This window comes from Eleutherodactylus coqui, chromosome 9 (genome assembly GCF_035609145.1).
Source record: "Eleutherodactylus coqui strain aEleCoq1 chromosome 9, aEleCoq1.hap1, whole genome shotgun sequence".
In the NCBI taxonomy this organism is placed as follows: Eukaryota; Metazoa; Chordata; class Amphibia; order Anura; family Eleutherodactylidae; genus Eleutherodactylus; species Eleutherodactylus coqui.
In genome coordinates this window covers 77,486,395-77,499,071 of record NC_089845.1, presented here as the reverse complement: position 1 = coordinate 77,499,071, position 12,677 = coordinate 77,486,395, and the positions used below count along the sequence as shown (strand labels likewise).

The 12,677-nt window shown below is 43.7% G+C and overlaps 1 protein-coding gene across 2 annotated transcripts in view; it reads left to right on the top strand.

Moving 5' to 3' along the window:
* The window catches only part of ARHGAP28 (Rho GTPase activating protein 28), a 183,415-nt gene that overhangs the window by 28,621 nt on the left and 142,117 nt on the right, over positions 1-12,677 (top strand). Inside the window, exon 1 of one of the 2 annotated variants that reach the window (XM_066579575.1) lies at positions 11,830-12,109. The exons of the other annotated variant lie outside the window; for it this stretch is intronic. Within the exon in view, the coding sequence (XP_066435672.1) occupies positions 11,979-12,109 (131 nt within the window). The 5' untranslated portion in view covers positions 11,830-11,978. Of the gene's footprint in view, positions 1-11,829; positions 12,110-12,677 lie in introns of those variants that run through there. 2 annotated transcript variants of the gene reach the window in all.

The following is a 12,677-nucleotide window of genomic DNA, read 5'->3' as shown; positions in this document are numbered from 1 at the left end:
GTTTAGTTGCTATGCCGATATCCCTACTTTTTCAGATTTTGTCCATGTTTAGCATCGTCTAGGTCTATTTTCCACATGATCACTTACGCATGTAGGTTAAACAAGAAATGTGAGCGTATGCATCCCTGTTGGATGCCTTTGCTGATCCTAAACCAATCTGGGTCCCCATACTTTGTTCTCACATTGGCTTCTTGATTGGTATAGTGATTTTATCAGTTTGACTAGATGTGCCGATATGCCCAGCTCTTATAGGGCATGCCATAGCTTGTCCTTGTCGATACAGTCAAAGGCCTTGATGTAGTCGATGAAGCACATGTAGATATTCTTTTGGTATTCTTGAGCTTTTTCCATGGTCCATCGCAGGTTTGCAATATGGTCATGCCATATCTTTGCCAGAAGCCTGCGCATCAGGGAATGCCGCTTCGACTACTGATCTTAGTCTTTCCTGTTTAACTTTGAGAAGAATCTTGCTTGCATACAGAATGAGGGCTATTGTATGGTAGTTGGAGCAATCTGGGGAGTCGCCTTTCTTTGATAGTGGGATGAAGACAGATCTTTTGCAATCCTGTGGCCATTGAGTGAATAGCCATACTGCCTGTCACGGAGCCGTGATGGTTTTCCCTGGTACTGGCAACAATAGCTCTGCCAGTATGTTATCTATGCCTAGCAATTTATTTTTGGCTAATTGTTTTATTGCTATAACCACTTCTAACTCCATAATGGAGGGCTCCAAGTCCACAGGCTCCACCTCACGTAATGGTCCAGGTATGTGGTTGCAGGCATACAGTTCCTTTATTTATTCCCTCCACCTATCCTTGATACTCTGTTGGTCATTCAGTTCCTTACCATTTTTGCCTTTGATTGTGCTCCTGTGTGCAATGAAAGGTTTTCGGAACATCTTGACCTCTCAGAATAGGCCTTGTATATGCCCTTTCATGGCTTCTGCTTCAAATTGTTTGCAATGCTCATTCCAGTCCATTTCCTTGTCTTTCCTTGCCACTCCCTGAAAATTGGCATTTAGTTGCCGAACTTCATCTTTGTTGCCGGCAGCCTTTGCTGCTCTTCTGCAAGAACTGAAGCATAAAAGAACTCATATACATTAACGTGTCTATGGGTGATGGCCCACATTCATCAGGGTCAGGCATAACCGTATCCTCCAGCTGGTCCTGCCATCCATGTGAAATAGCTGTGGTCAGTGATGTATGAAAGGAACATTGTTTAACCCCCTCCCCTGCCACTGGACCTATATTATTCCCCTCCTCTTCTTCCTCCTGCTCTTCCTCTTCTAAAATTCTTCCATGGGTGGAGAAACATGTTGGAGAAGATGCCACCCTCCCTGCAGTGTTGCATAATGGGGCCAACCTGTTGGCAGCCCTTAGCTTCGGCAATCTCACACATGTATCTTGCCTGGCCATGTGATGAACCTGGTAGTGCAGCACTTCCTCAGCAATTACCCAGGTCTACATCTAGTCCTGAAAAAGGCCAGGAAATTGTACTTGCACTTCCAGCATTCACACCTCAGCCCCCCTCCTGTGGCGGTGGTGCAGCAACAGTTCGGGCTACTACCCAACCGCCTTATCTGTGACATGCCTGCATGGTGGAATTTCGCATTACATATATTGCAGAAACTAAGCCAGCCGTTGAGAGTGATCACAGAGTACCAGATTGTGTATATTTTCAGCATGCGTTGTATGGAGGTTGGTCACTTGACGCCTGTGTAGTGGCTGCAGATCAAATGTTTGTACTGTCTTAGCCTGCTTTGAGGAAATGAACAAAGTGGTCAGTTGTGATGATCTACTGATCAGTATGACCATCCCTGTTGTCTGCCTGCTAGAACAAACACTACAGGGCCTCGGGGGACCATGACGTGTTGTAGTCCTAGGTGGAGGAAGGAATGCTAACCTCCCCAACTATATGGCCCGGACAGTACAATAGTCCTGATTTGTTCGATGACTTCGGACTACCAAACATAAATATCACGACAAAAGAATCTGGTACTAAACATACTAATTTAATATTTCATCATCAGCTTCAGTTTGAAAAGGTCCAAGTGGTCCGTAAAAGTTTTTGAGCATTCTCAGTTGCTGCTGAGAATAATTTAACTAATCAAAATATATAATCAGATATATCAGATCATTTTCACCAGGGATCCTTATATGTACCAATAAAGATTGGATAGACATAAAAATGTATTATAAAAAAAACACCAATCAAAAAATTATTTCAAACTTCCTGAATCAGCTAGTATGAAATCTACCAATGTAGAAGAACATTATTAGTACCGTATGTAGAAATGTTCACTGAACGTATTCCTAAAACGTAACTTTTATTAAATAATATTTAAAACAACTCAGGGTGCCTCACTGACACGACGTGACATAGACAAACATACATATACAAAAAACAGCTCTATATTGAGCTAATGATAAAAAATGTTAGGAGAGAAACCCCATATGAGTGAATAGCTCATATAACAGGAGGAAGGCACCCACACGTAAAAATAGTATATGCTGGTGCCAACCAACAATAGTATGGGGCTACTGACCGGAACTGCAATGGAGCAATTCCTAGATATAACAAGTCCCAAAAGAGAAAATCTTGGACACGTGCCAAAACTAAACTGGATAAGTTGATTCACGAATATAATTTAATTCGTATTTGGTTCTCGGTTCTCGGTGACATTTACCTCCAGTCTACCATCCAGACTGGAGGTGCTGCTGCATTGCTCGCTCCTACTCTATTTGTTGCCCTACTATTTACAGCATAGAATCTTGCTAATCCAGAAGAGATTGGTTTTAAGTATCTACTTCTTGGCTTTATTTAAGGCTCTCTGGCAAACCACTATTTTTGGGCGACAATCTGTTTGCACTTTTGGCGCTTTAAGGTGAGCATTAACGGTGGTGATCGCTCACCCTCTACTTTTTATGAGGGGTGCACGATCCAAGGGCCTGTATAGCACTGTCATCAGGCCTTGTGGTATCGTTGCATGGTTTTCACGCCAAATTACGGCAGCTTTGTTCTTTTACATTAGCTGCGTACCACTTATTCTGGGTCACCGTCTGTCTGCACTGTCTGTGCTTTCAGGCGACTGGTCTTAGTGGTAACTGTCCACACTCTAGGAGTGTGAGAGCGGGGTGCACGGTCCGCTTTGTTCCATCATCGGGCCTTGTGGTATCGTTTCATCCGCCTGACGCCAAGTCACGGCAGCTTCGTTCTTTCATATCAGTTAGGGTTATTGTACCCATTCTTAGTGTAACTTGTCCACGATAGTAGGTTCCTGATGAAGTCCGTTCTCTGACAGAAACGCGTTGAACCGAGAACCAAATACGAATTAAATTATATTCGTGAATCAACTTATCCAGTTTAGTTTTGGCACGTGTCCAAGATTTTCTCTTTTGGGACTTGTTATATCTAGGAATTGCTCCATCGCAGTTCCGGTCAGTAGCCCCATACTATTGTTGGTTGGCACCAGCATATACTATTTTTACGTGTGGGTGCCTTCCTCCTGTTATATGAGCTATTCACTCATATGGGGTTTCTCTCCTAACATTTTTTATCATTAGCTCAATATAGAGCTGTTTTTGTATATGTATGTTTGTCTATGTCACGTCGTGTCAGTGAGGCACCCTGAGTTGTTTTAAATATTATTAAATAAAAGTTACGTTTTAGGAATACGTTCAGTGAATATTTCCAAAAATAAGACTTGTCTTTCCCGGTATTCCTCTGCCTCTGTGAGTCCCGTATGTAGAAATGTATTGATCAGGAAGCTCTGAATTTTTTGAACAGTGTTAGATATGACAGATGGGGCAACAAACCGTGAATTTACATAAAGGATGAGAACTTGTGTGGCAGCAATCCTGAAAAAAATGTAAAATTAATCTAGCAGCTGTGGCCTACTCAACTGCCCAACATAACTGATAACTGAGTGAGGGGCATCAAATACACATAAGATGTTTTTATTCATCGTGCATGGGAGATATGACAAGGGCACCATATCCCCTGATACTTCATTGTACTCCTAACTGAAAGTCAGATGACTGCCCTCTGGCTAAACGAATGAATATTCAACTTTATTGGACTTTTCATTGCATTAACAACTCCATAGGCAATCAAAAATGAATAATTGCTGAGCTAATGAGCCCAGTGGAACGTTCTCTAGAAATGAAAACAATGGAGACATGTTGTTGTTATATTACTACTATTGACTGTAATAATTATAATTATTTTCCTTTGAAAATACCAGTTATTTATTCAAACAACTAAAATCAGCCTCTATGTACCGAATTTTTTTTATTTTTTTTCTGCCCAGAACCACATTTAGTTATTTTTTTCCGTGGGCTGGTTCGAGTAAAACGATACCAAAATTAATATTTTCCTTAGGTTTTTCAACTTTTGCACAATGAAAACTCTTTGCTTTGGAAATTACTATGACTTTTACATCGTTACATTCATTTACCTTTTTTTATTTTTCCAGCTGAGCTGTTATTAATACCATTTTTGGAGTACATACAACTTTTTGGATCACTTTTTACATTTTTTTTAGGAAGCAAAGTAAAAAAAATAAGCATTTGTCTTTTTTTTTTTTTTTACGCATTTTACCATGTAGGATAAATTGTGTGTTCAATTTATTGTACAGATCGTTATAGATACGATTTTAACAAATATGTGTTGCTGTTTTTCTGTAATCTCATGGTGCTGCTGCGGCAGCTTACTGCTTGTCCGCCATGATCCACAGAGATGCATCACTGCTGCTATGGGGAAAATGCTGTACTCAAGCTGCTTAACAGTCTATTCTGATACTGCTGCGTTTTGAGGTCTCTCCCCACTGCCAGAATGTGACTTGCTCTAATGGGCTATCCGATGGTCCTTCTGCAAGCACAGCAGCATAAAAGCACTTATATGCCTCAAAGTGCCTATGGGTGATGGCTAACATTCCTCGGGGTGAGGCCTAAGAGTGTCCACTGGCTGCTCCTGCCATCCATGTAGAATAGCTGGGTTCAGTGATGGAAGGAACGTTGTATGGCCTCCTCTGCTGCCACTGGACCTATATTATCCTCTTCCTCCTGTATACTTTTCCCATGGGTGGAGAAATGTGTTGGGGAATATGCTCCCCTTTTTTGCCCAAAGCTACTCTTCCTACGGTGCTAAGTAATGGTGGACTGAACAGATAGTTGGAAGACTGGTATCCCTTCCTCCTCCCATTGTCCCTGCAGCCCTGTAGGCCTCTATCCCTGTATCTGTTCCAGTAAGTAAAACATCACGACTGACCATTTTGGTCCTTTTCTCAAAGCAGACTAAAACAACACACGTCTTTGATCTGCAGTCACTGCACAGGCATCAAGTAAAAAAACCTTCATACAGCACCCATTAACGGCATACACCATCTGGTACTCCGTGATCGCTCTCTACTGCTAGGTTAGCCTCTGTAACATATGCAATGTGGAATTCCACCATGTAGGCATGTGACGGTTGGGTGATAGACCGAACTGTGTTTGCACTTCGGCCAAACGAGGGGCAGCGGGGTGTGAATGTCAAAAGTGTAAGCATAGTTTCCTGGCCTTTTCCATCACTTGATGTAAACCTGGGTAATTGTTTAGGGAGCGCTGCACTACCAGGTTCATCACATGGGCCGGCAAGGTATGTGCGTGAGATTGCTGAGGCGATGGTCTACCAGCAGGTTTTCCCCATTGTCACACACACCCTTGCCTGGCTTCGTGGTTAGCCACATGTCAGCTAAGTCCTATAAAGCCGTCAACAGCTCTTTAGCCGTGGAGCTGCACTTCCCTAGACATATGAGTTTTAGGACAGCATATTGACAATTACCATGTGCAGTGCTGTATGGAGGATGGTTTTTGTCACATACAGATATATGTGCCAATGTGGAGGGTGTTTAAAGGTGGTGTGAAAAGGCGCAGGAAGAGAAGGTGGTGGAGGAGGGGAGAGGCAAGGAGGGGACAGACAAGAATGGGTCCCACAAGTCTAGGAGGTAGCATAAAACGTGGACCACCACTTTCAGCTTCATGCACTACCTGCAGGACATTGATCTAGTGTGCTGCTAAGGATTTGTAATGCTCCAGGTCATGCTTGCTGGACTATGTGTCCATGGTCGGGTGCACCCTGCCATTTACAGTGTTCTGCAACATCAAGTACATGTTATCACTCACATGGCAGTGCATGGCAGGAACGGATTTTGGTGAAGGTGGTGGTGGTTGCTCACCCTGGAATATGGGGTAGATATCAATGTCGCTGATGGTGGCGGCTCAACTTCTGCTCTCCATTTCCCACTCCTGGCTCTGAAGCCTGCAGCCTGGTTGTCAATTGAGGAGAAGCCTAAGGGCGCCCACCCACTGGCGTTTGCGATTTTCGTGCGTGAAAAACGCCGCGTTTTCGCGGCGTTTTTCCCGCGTTTTTCGCGGCGTTTTTTGTCGCGTTTTTGCGGCTTTTCCATTAATTTCCATTGACTTTCATGGGTGCATTAGGAGAAAAATAAGGACACATATGCAACTGACAGTTCCTATGTTAAAAAACGCAACGCAACGCAACGCAAAACGCCAGTGGACAGGAGTACATTCAATTCTAATTGCTCTGCAGGAAAAACGCAAAACGCAAAGAAAAAAAAATCGCCAGTGGGTGGGCGCCCTTAAGTAGACGTGTTACTGCCCCTACACAAAACTGACTCTCTGTCCTCAGACTATTGCATGAACAAGGAGGGAGATGGAGGAAGAGACCGCTACAGCAGCAGAGGAGGGAGTAGGATGAGGTTGACTCTTTGCTATCTGGCCCAGATGGGCTCTACAAGGCAGTGGGTGGTGGAAGTTCATGTGGCTGTTCATACACATTGTGTTGAGGTTGTTTACATTCTTGCCGCATTTTAAACGCTTACCACAGATCTTCTAGGTGACAAGTCTTGTTAGCAGACCTAGCTGTGGGCCTGATCAGAGGCAGAACTTGAAGATTCAGGGCCCCAATGCAAAACCTGTAACCGGGTCCCACCAACTATAATGCTTTATTCATAGTACTGGGCTCCCTATATGGAGAAGAGTCCTTATGGCCCCCTAAGGGTCCTGGGCCCAGGTGCAACTGCATCCCCTATAGTTACGCCCCTGGGCCTGATGTTACTGCTGCTGTAATTAGTAGTAGCTGATAGTGACAGTACGGCCTTAATGTTTGTCTGTGGCACTCTACTTTCTGTCTTGGCATGGTGTTTTCTTGCAACGCCTGCCTCTTTCTTATATCCCCCTATGAAATGCTGTCATGACTCTCCCTGTCTGTAAATGTTGGCTCAAGTACCTCATCATCTTCCACCTCCTCTTCTTTGTCTTTCTCCTCCTGAGTGGACTCTATGTCACAGTGAGTACCGAGAGCTGGTACCTCCATTTCAACATCCCCCTGAGTGCATATTGCCTGTGGTGGGCTGACCCATCCCCATTTTCCTCTTCGGAGGAAAAAAATGGTTAGGCATTAGTGCATTCAATGTGTCAGTCTTCTCCTTCTGATTGTTTGGACTGCCCCATTGACATCCCTGACTTGGAATGATCAAACATCTTCTTAGACTGATCCATGTGGATTGCTTTGGAGTGTGTGGGGGATTCAACATGGGATGGAGATGCCCATGGCTGACTGGTGCAGACTGCTGCAGACAAATGTGTTCCCAGGGAAAAGCAGCAATGCAGGACAGCAAAGTCTGGTGCAAAAAATAGTATTATGACATCCAGAGATGTATCTTTATTCCTCAAATATCGTAAAGTGGCGATGTTTCGGCTATGACTGTATCCTTTGTCAAGCTTGACAGTTGTACAGTTGCTACAGTGATAGCCGAAACGTCGCCACTTTTTACGATATTTGAGCAATAAAGAGACCTCTCTGGATGTCATCATACTATTTTTGCACCAAACTTTGCTGTCCTGCATTGCTGCTTTTCCCATTCTATGACCTGGTCTGCTTGCTGCGGATGTAAAGCAAGGACAGAACCACTTCTAAGGAATGACATTGGGCTTGCTTCACCTCCTGCAAAATGTGGAGTTCTAGCTTCAGTGGGAGCCACTTGAAGGGCCAACTTTGTCTGTCCTGTACCACCGGCACGTCCCCTGCCCCTTGCTTTCTTGTCTCCTTGTTCTTCATATTTTTTTTTTTTTACCTAATTTACTAGATCCTTTTTTGGTTTACTTTTTGGTGCAGTTGCATGTAACTTTTCAGCTAACTACAGTTTGAAGAAATCCATTGCCAGCTGCGTAAGACCTGTTAATAAATCATAGTGGCCGAACTCCGGACTGAACAAAGTGTAAGGCCACTTCCATGCACTGTGTGTATTTGCTGTTTCCCAGTCTGGTTTTTTCTTTGTCATAGGCCTCTTTCACACGACCATATATGTTTTTAGGTTAGCCCGTACACACCGTAAAATCCATGAATGAAGAATTGCCGTAATCAAGTCCCGATCTTTAACCACATATTTTCTGCCATTCGCATGGGTGGCTGCTACGTATTGGTAAATATGCTGCACCATGGAAATCCATCGATCAGCAAAAATCCTTGGAATGACTGCTAATGCTTCAATGGAGCCAGCTGTCTTTTTTTTTTTTTTCCCCAGCATTGCATACTGAGTAACTCTCCCCACCTCTGTTTTTTTCCGCTTCCATAGAAGTCTATGGGAGCTTCCAGCATGTCTCGTCAAAAGATAGGGCAAGACCTATCTTTTGACGCAGCGTATAAAATCTACAACGAAATACAGTCGCCGATGTTGCTACTTTTCCCAGCGCAGCTTTTTTTACATGCCCAAAAATCATTCATCTGAATGAATGCATTGGAATCCAATGCTTCAGATGATCACGGTTTTGAGGCAATTTTTTGATGCCGCTAAATAGCGGCTTATATATGGTCATGTGAATAAGACCTTATATTAACAAAATAAAACACTGCCAACTAAATAAGCCGCAGTCCCTGGGAGGCACAATATGTGAACAGGGGGCCACACAGTTTAGCTTGTATATTTCTCAACTGTCCCTTTTTGGTACAGTGTAATTGAATTCCCCTCACCCCACTGCTAGCTGCGTAAGATCTACAAATAATCGTAGCGGCCAGACTGGCGACTTTGAATAATGTCTGAGGTCGCTGACTGACATGCACTGTGTATATTGGAGGTTTCCTGTTTGGGTTTTTTTGTTTTATATTAACAGAAAAACACTGCTAACTAAATAAGCTGCAATCCTTGGGAGGCACGATATGTGCGAACAGAAGGCCACACAACATAACTTGTATATATTTGTGCACTATCCCTGTTTGGCGCAGTGTAATTGAAGTCCCCTCATCATGCTGCTAGCTGCATAAGACCTGCAAATAATTAGTAGTGGCCAGACTGGCGACTTCGAACAATGTCTGAGGCCACAAACGGTCAACTGCAATATTCCTCATGCCAAAACATAGTTTGTCTGTATGCTTTGCTGCTATATGTGGTCACAGCAGCTGAAATATAACTTCTCCCAATGTACAGACCACACTTCATATTGGCATATAAACATGATGCAGCTTGTTTCTCTGCTCCCTCCAATAAAACCCCCTTTTACTTATCTGCTGGTATACAAGCTTTCACACCAGCAGCAGTATATCCTCTGTAGAATATCTGTCCCATTAACAGATCATGTGTTACATAGGCATATAAACATCATGCAGCTTCTGTCTCCTGTGCTCAACTGTAAAATAGCCGCTGGTTACACTGTGCCTGTTATGTATACCTAGCTCATGTTACACAGGTGACCAATGAAACTGCTGCCCTTATGAAAGATGGAGGACACATTTGGGGACACCGAAGGAGTGAAAAAAGTTTACTGGCAGTATATGCAGGTGCAAATGTAGAAGGAATTTATTACCGTATCACAAGCTTGAAAAAGATCTTGCGGTCGAAACGTCGCTGTATTGTATTGTGATAGGGTAATCAATTCCATCTACATTTGCACCTGTATATGCTTCCAAAAACTTTTTTTCACTACTTGGACTTTTTTAAAGAATGAAGGTTTGGATTCCCTTCCTTTTTTGGCTGATGCATACTATAGTCCGACCCAGAGTGGGTTCTCCACTGGTGCTGCTGGCACAACCTCTTTTCTTTATCTGGACATTTGGTGACATCAAGGTGCCCTGGCTTTTGATTGGCTGCATTCTGACCCCTGTAGCAGGCAATTTGGGAAATTGGATTTTTGCACAATTTTGACCAAAAATCAGGTTGGACTTACTCGATGTTATCGCCCAATTGATGAAGATAAGCAACACTAGTAGTCATCTATATTGTATTTGATGGTCTCTACCTAGGTAGTTTCAGTGTGAAATTAGTAGCCCAACAACAGGTCAGATAAGTCCTAACTACCGTGTTCATATTTGCACAAGTTTTTTGTATCTTGTAACACACAAAACTCGCGCAAGATTCGTGTTTTTAGGCCGGTTTTACATGGCCGAGAATCTAAATCAGAAGCTCCGAAGTCTCCTGTAATGTTGTACACATTACAGCCCATACATTCTGCTGGCAGAGACCGCGTATGGGCTATGTATGACTTCTCATGCGATATTACTACGTGCGAGGAAAAAAATAAGCCTTGCCCTATCTTTGTCGCATGCAGTTTTTCTACATGTAGGAAAAGATGGGGCAGGACGTATCTTCACGCTTTTTTTTTTTTTTTTTGCATGCGCAATAATGCAAAGTTTGAATTGTCGAAAGAAAAACATTTTTTGACAGATTCATGCGCTAATACGCACCGTAGCAATAAGTGCATTAGCGCATGCACCAGTCTGAAGAAGCCCTAAATGTGCAGCAAATCAGCGACGTGCGAATTAACACCCTAAGATCAGCTTCAGATGAGTATATGCACCAATACGCTTGGGCAGTGAACGAGGTTGTTTGGGGCGCGTATCAAGGCATTATATTGTACTGTACTTTTTTTGCGCACGCAGGGCCTGTTCTTCTCCGCACACAACACCCTCTTGCCCTGGTTTAGTACTTAAACAGGCAAACATGTTATAGAGGTTTTTGCGCACATGAAATTCATGTCCGTAAAACGTGACAAAGCAAATCCATTTATTTAAATTCATTTGTTCTCATGTGCGTGTTTCTCTAGAAGTCTATGGCAGCTTAAAAATTGGGAGGGGGAAGGTGGGACCCTGCGTGACACGCAGGCAAAAAAAGACAGTTGGCTATAATAGCAATAGCACGCCGTTTGCATGATAATCAAAGACTTGACTGGTTTATGTGCAAATACGCTCTATAGCGGCAAGCATATTTTCGCATGCGCTGTTCTGAAGAAGCCCTTACCCTAATAAGGTCCCTGTGTGTTTTTTCCCGGCAGGTCTGCGCAGCGTAATGTGCATCCCGTTGCGTATTTTGCCCCTCGCATAGTCTTCCATGGGGCCTTTGCCGCATACATACGCAGAAAGATAGCAATGGTTCTATTTTTTTGCTCGCGTGAGAAATGCTTGCACAAAAAAAAGCAATGAGAACTAACCTATTGAAATCAATGGGATCTATTCTCTAAGTTCTGCGCATGCAATTTTTGCATTTGCAAAACCGCGTGCAAATACGCCCGTGTGACCCCGCCTTGTGTTTTTTGTCTGAACCTTCTATTTTTGTAGTTCATTCATAATATTAGTGAGTGAAGGGAATTTAACCCTTAAATGTCAGTTTCCTTCCTCCTGATGTCCACTTTGCCCAATCACACTTTTTTCCTGTTAGACCTCCTAATTTCTGTTCCGCTGATCTCCGCGCGGCTCCTGTGTGCAGAGCAGTACTCCCCATTGTGTGTACTGCAGTGCATTGTCCTGGCCAGTGGGTGACAGCACAGTGACAGTGCGGGCCACCCGGCAGGACAAAGCGCAGCCGGCGGTGGGGGCGGTGAGCGGCAGAAGCCCCGGTCCTGCGCTCGGCACATCCTCTGCTCTCACCCCGCTCATGACAAAGGCTGGCAGCGGGCACCCGGGGCTGCCATGTGCCTGCCCTTACCATGGAGATAAAGGACTCGGGCAATGTGGTCCTGACAGGATACCATTCTTACACCAGCAGCAGGACACCGAGGACCGAGGAGAGCACAGTGCCAGGGGCAATGCCAGCCAGCCGGTCCCCTCTCACCATCAGGTATGCCTAGGCTTGCCTTAGTGATTGATACAATCAGATCGTACAATAATGGGATGGGACACGTTTCTCTCCAGTTGTGTTTTCATTGCTGTCAGAAGGGGAAACAATGTATTCCTGCAGAGATCATCAAACATCATTAGTGCAGTCCTAAGATTTCACACTCTTTCTTCTACTGCCTAAACGGAACTTCTTTATAAAAAGTTTAGAACTTGGACAGAATGTGGAGATTGCTGACCCTGCACTCCAGGAAAGTTCTCTGCTGCCTGCTGTGGAGGAGCTGTCACAGGGCAGCGCTGTACATGGGCATCATAGGATGAGTGCTGAGTGCTGCCATCATTGTGGCTATGGGTACACTCACTTAAGATGGAAAAGTTCATTTTATGGGAGGTGTTCTAAAATATTTATTTATCATTGCTGGTAACTGATAAAACTGGTGTGTATATGTTTATGCGGTATATTTATTATGCTGGTTGTGGTTCCTCAGTAAACAAGTTGATGTGTAATCAGTTGAATTGTTACAATAATTTTGTTTAGGGAACACATGGTTAATGAAAAATTGTTTTTCTTG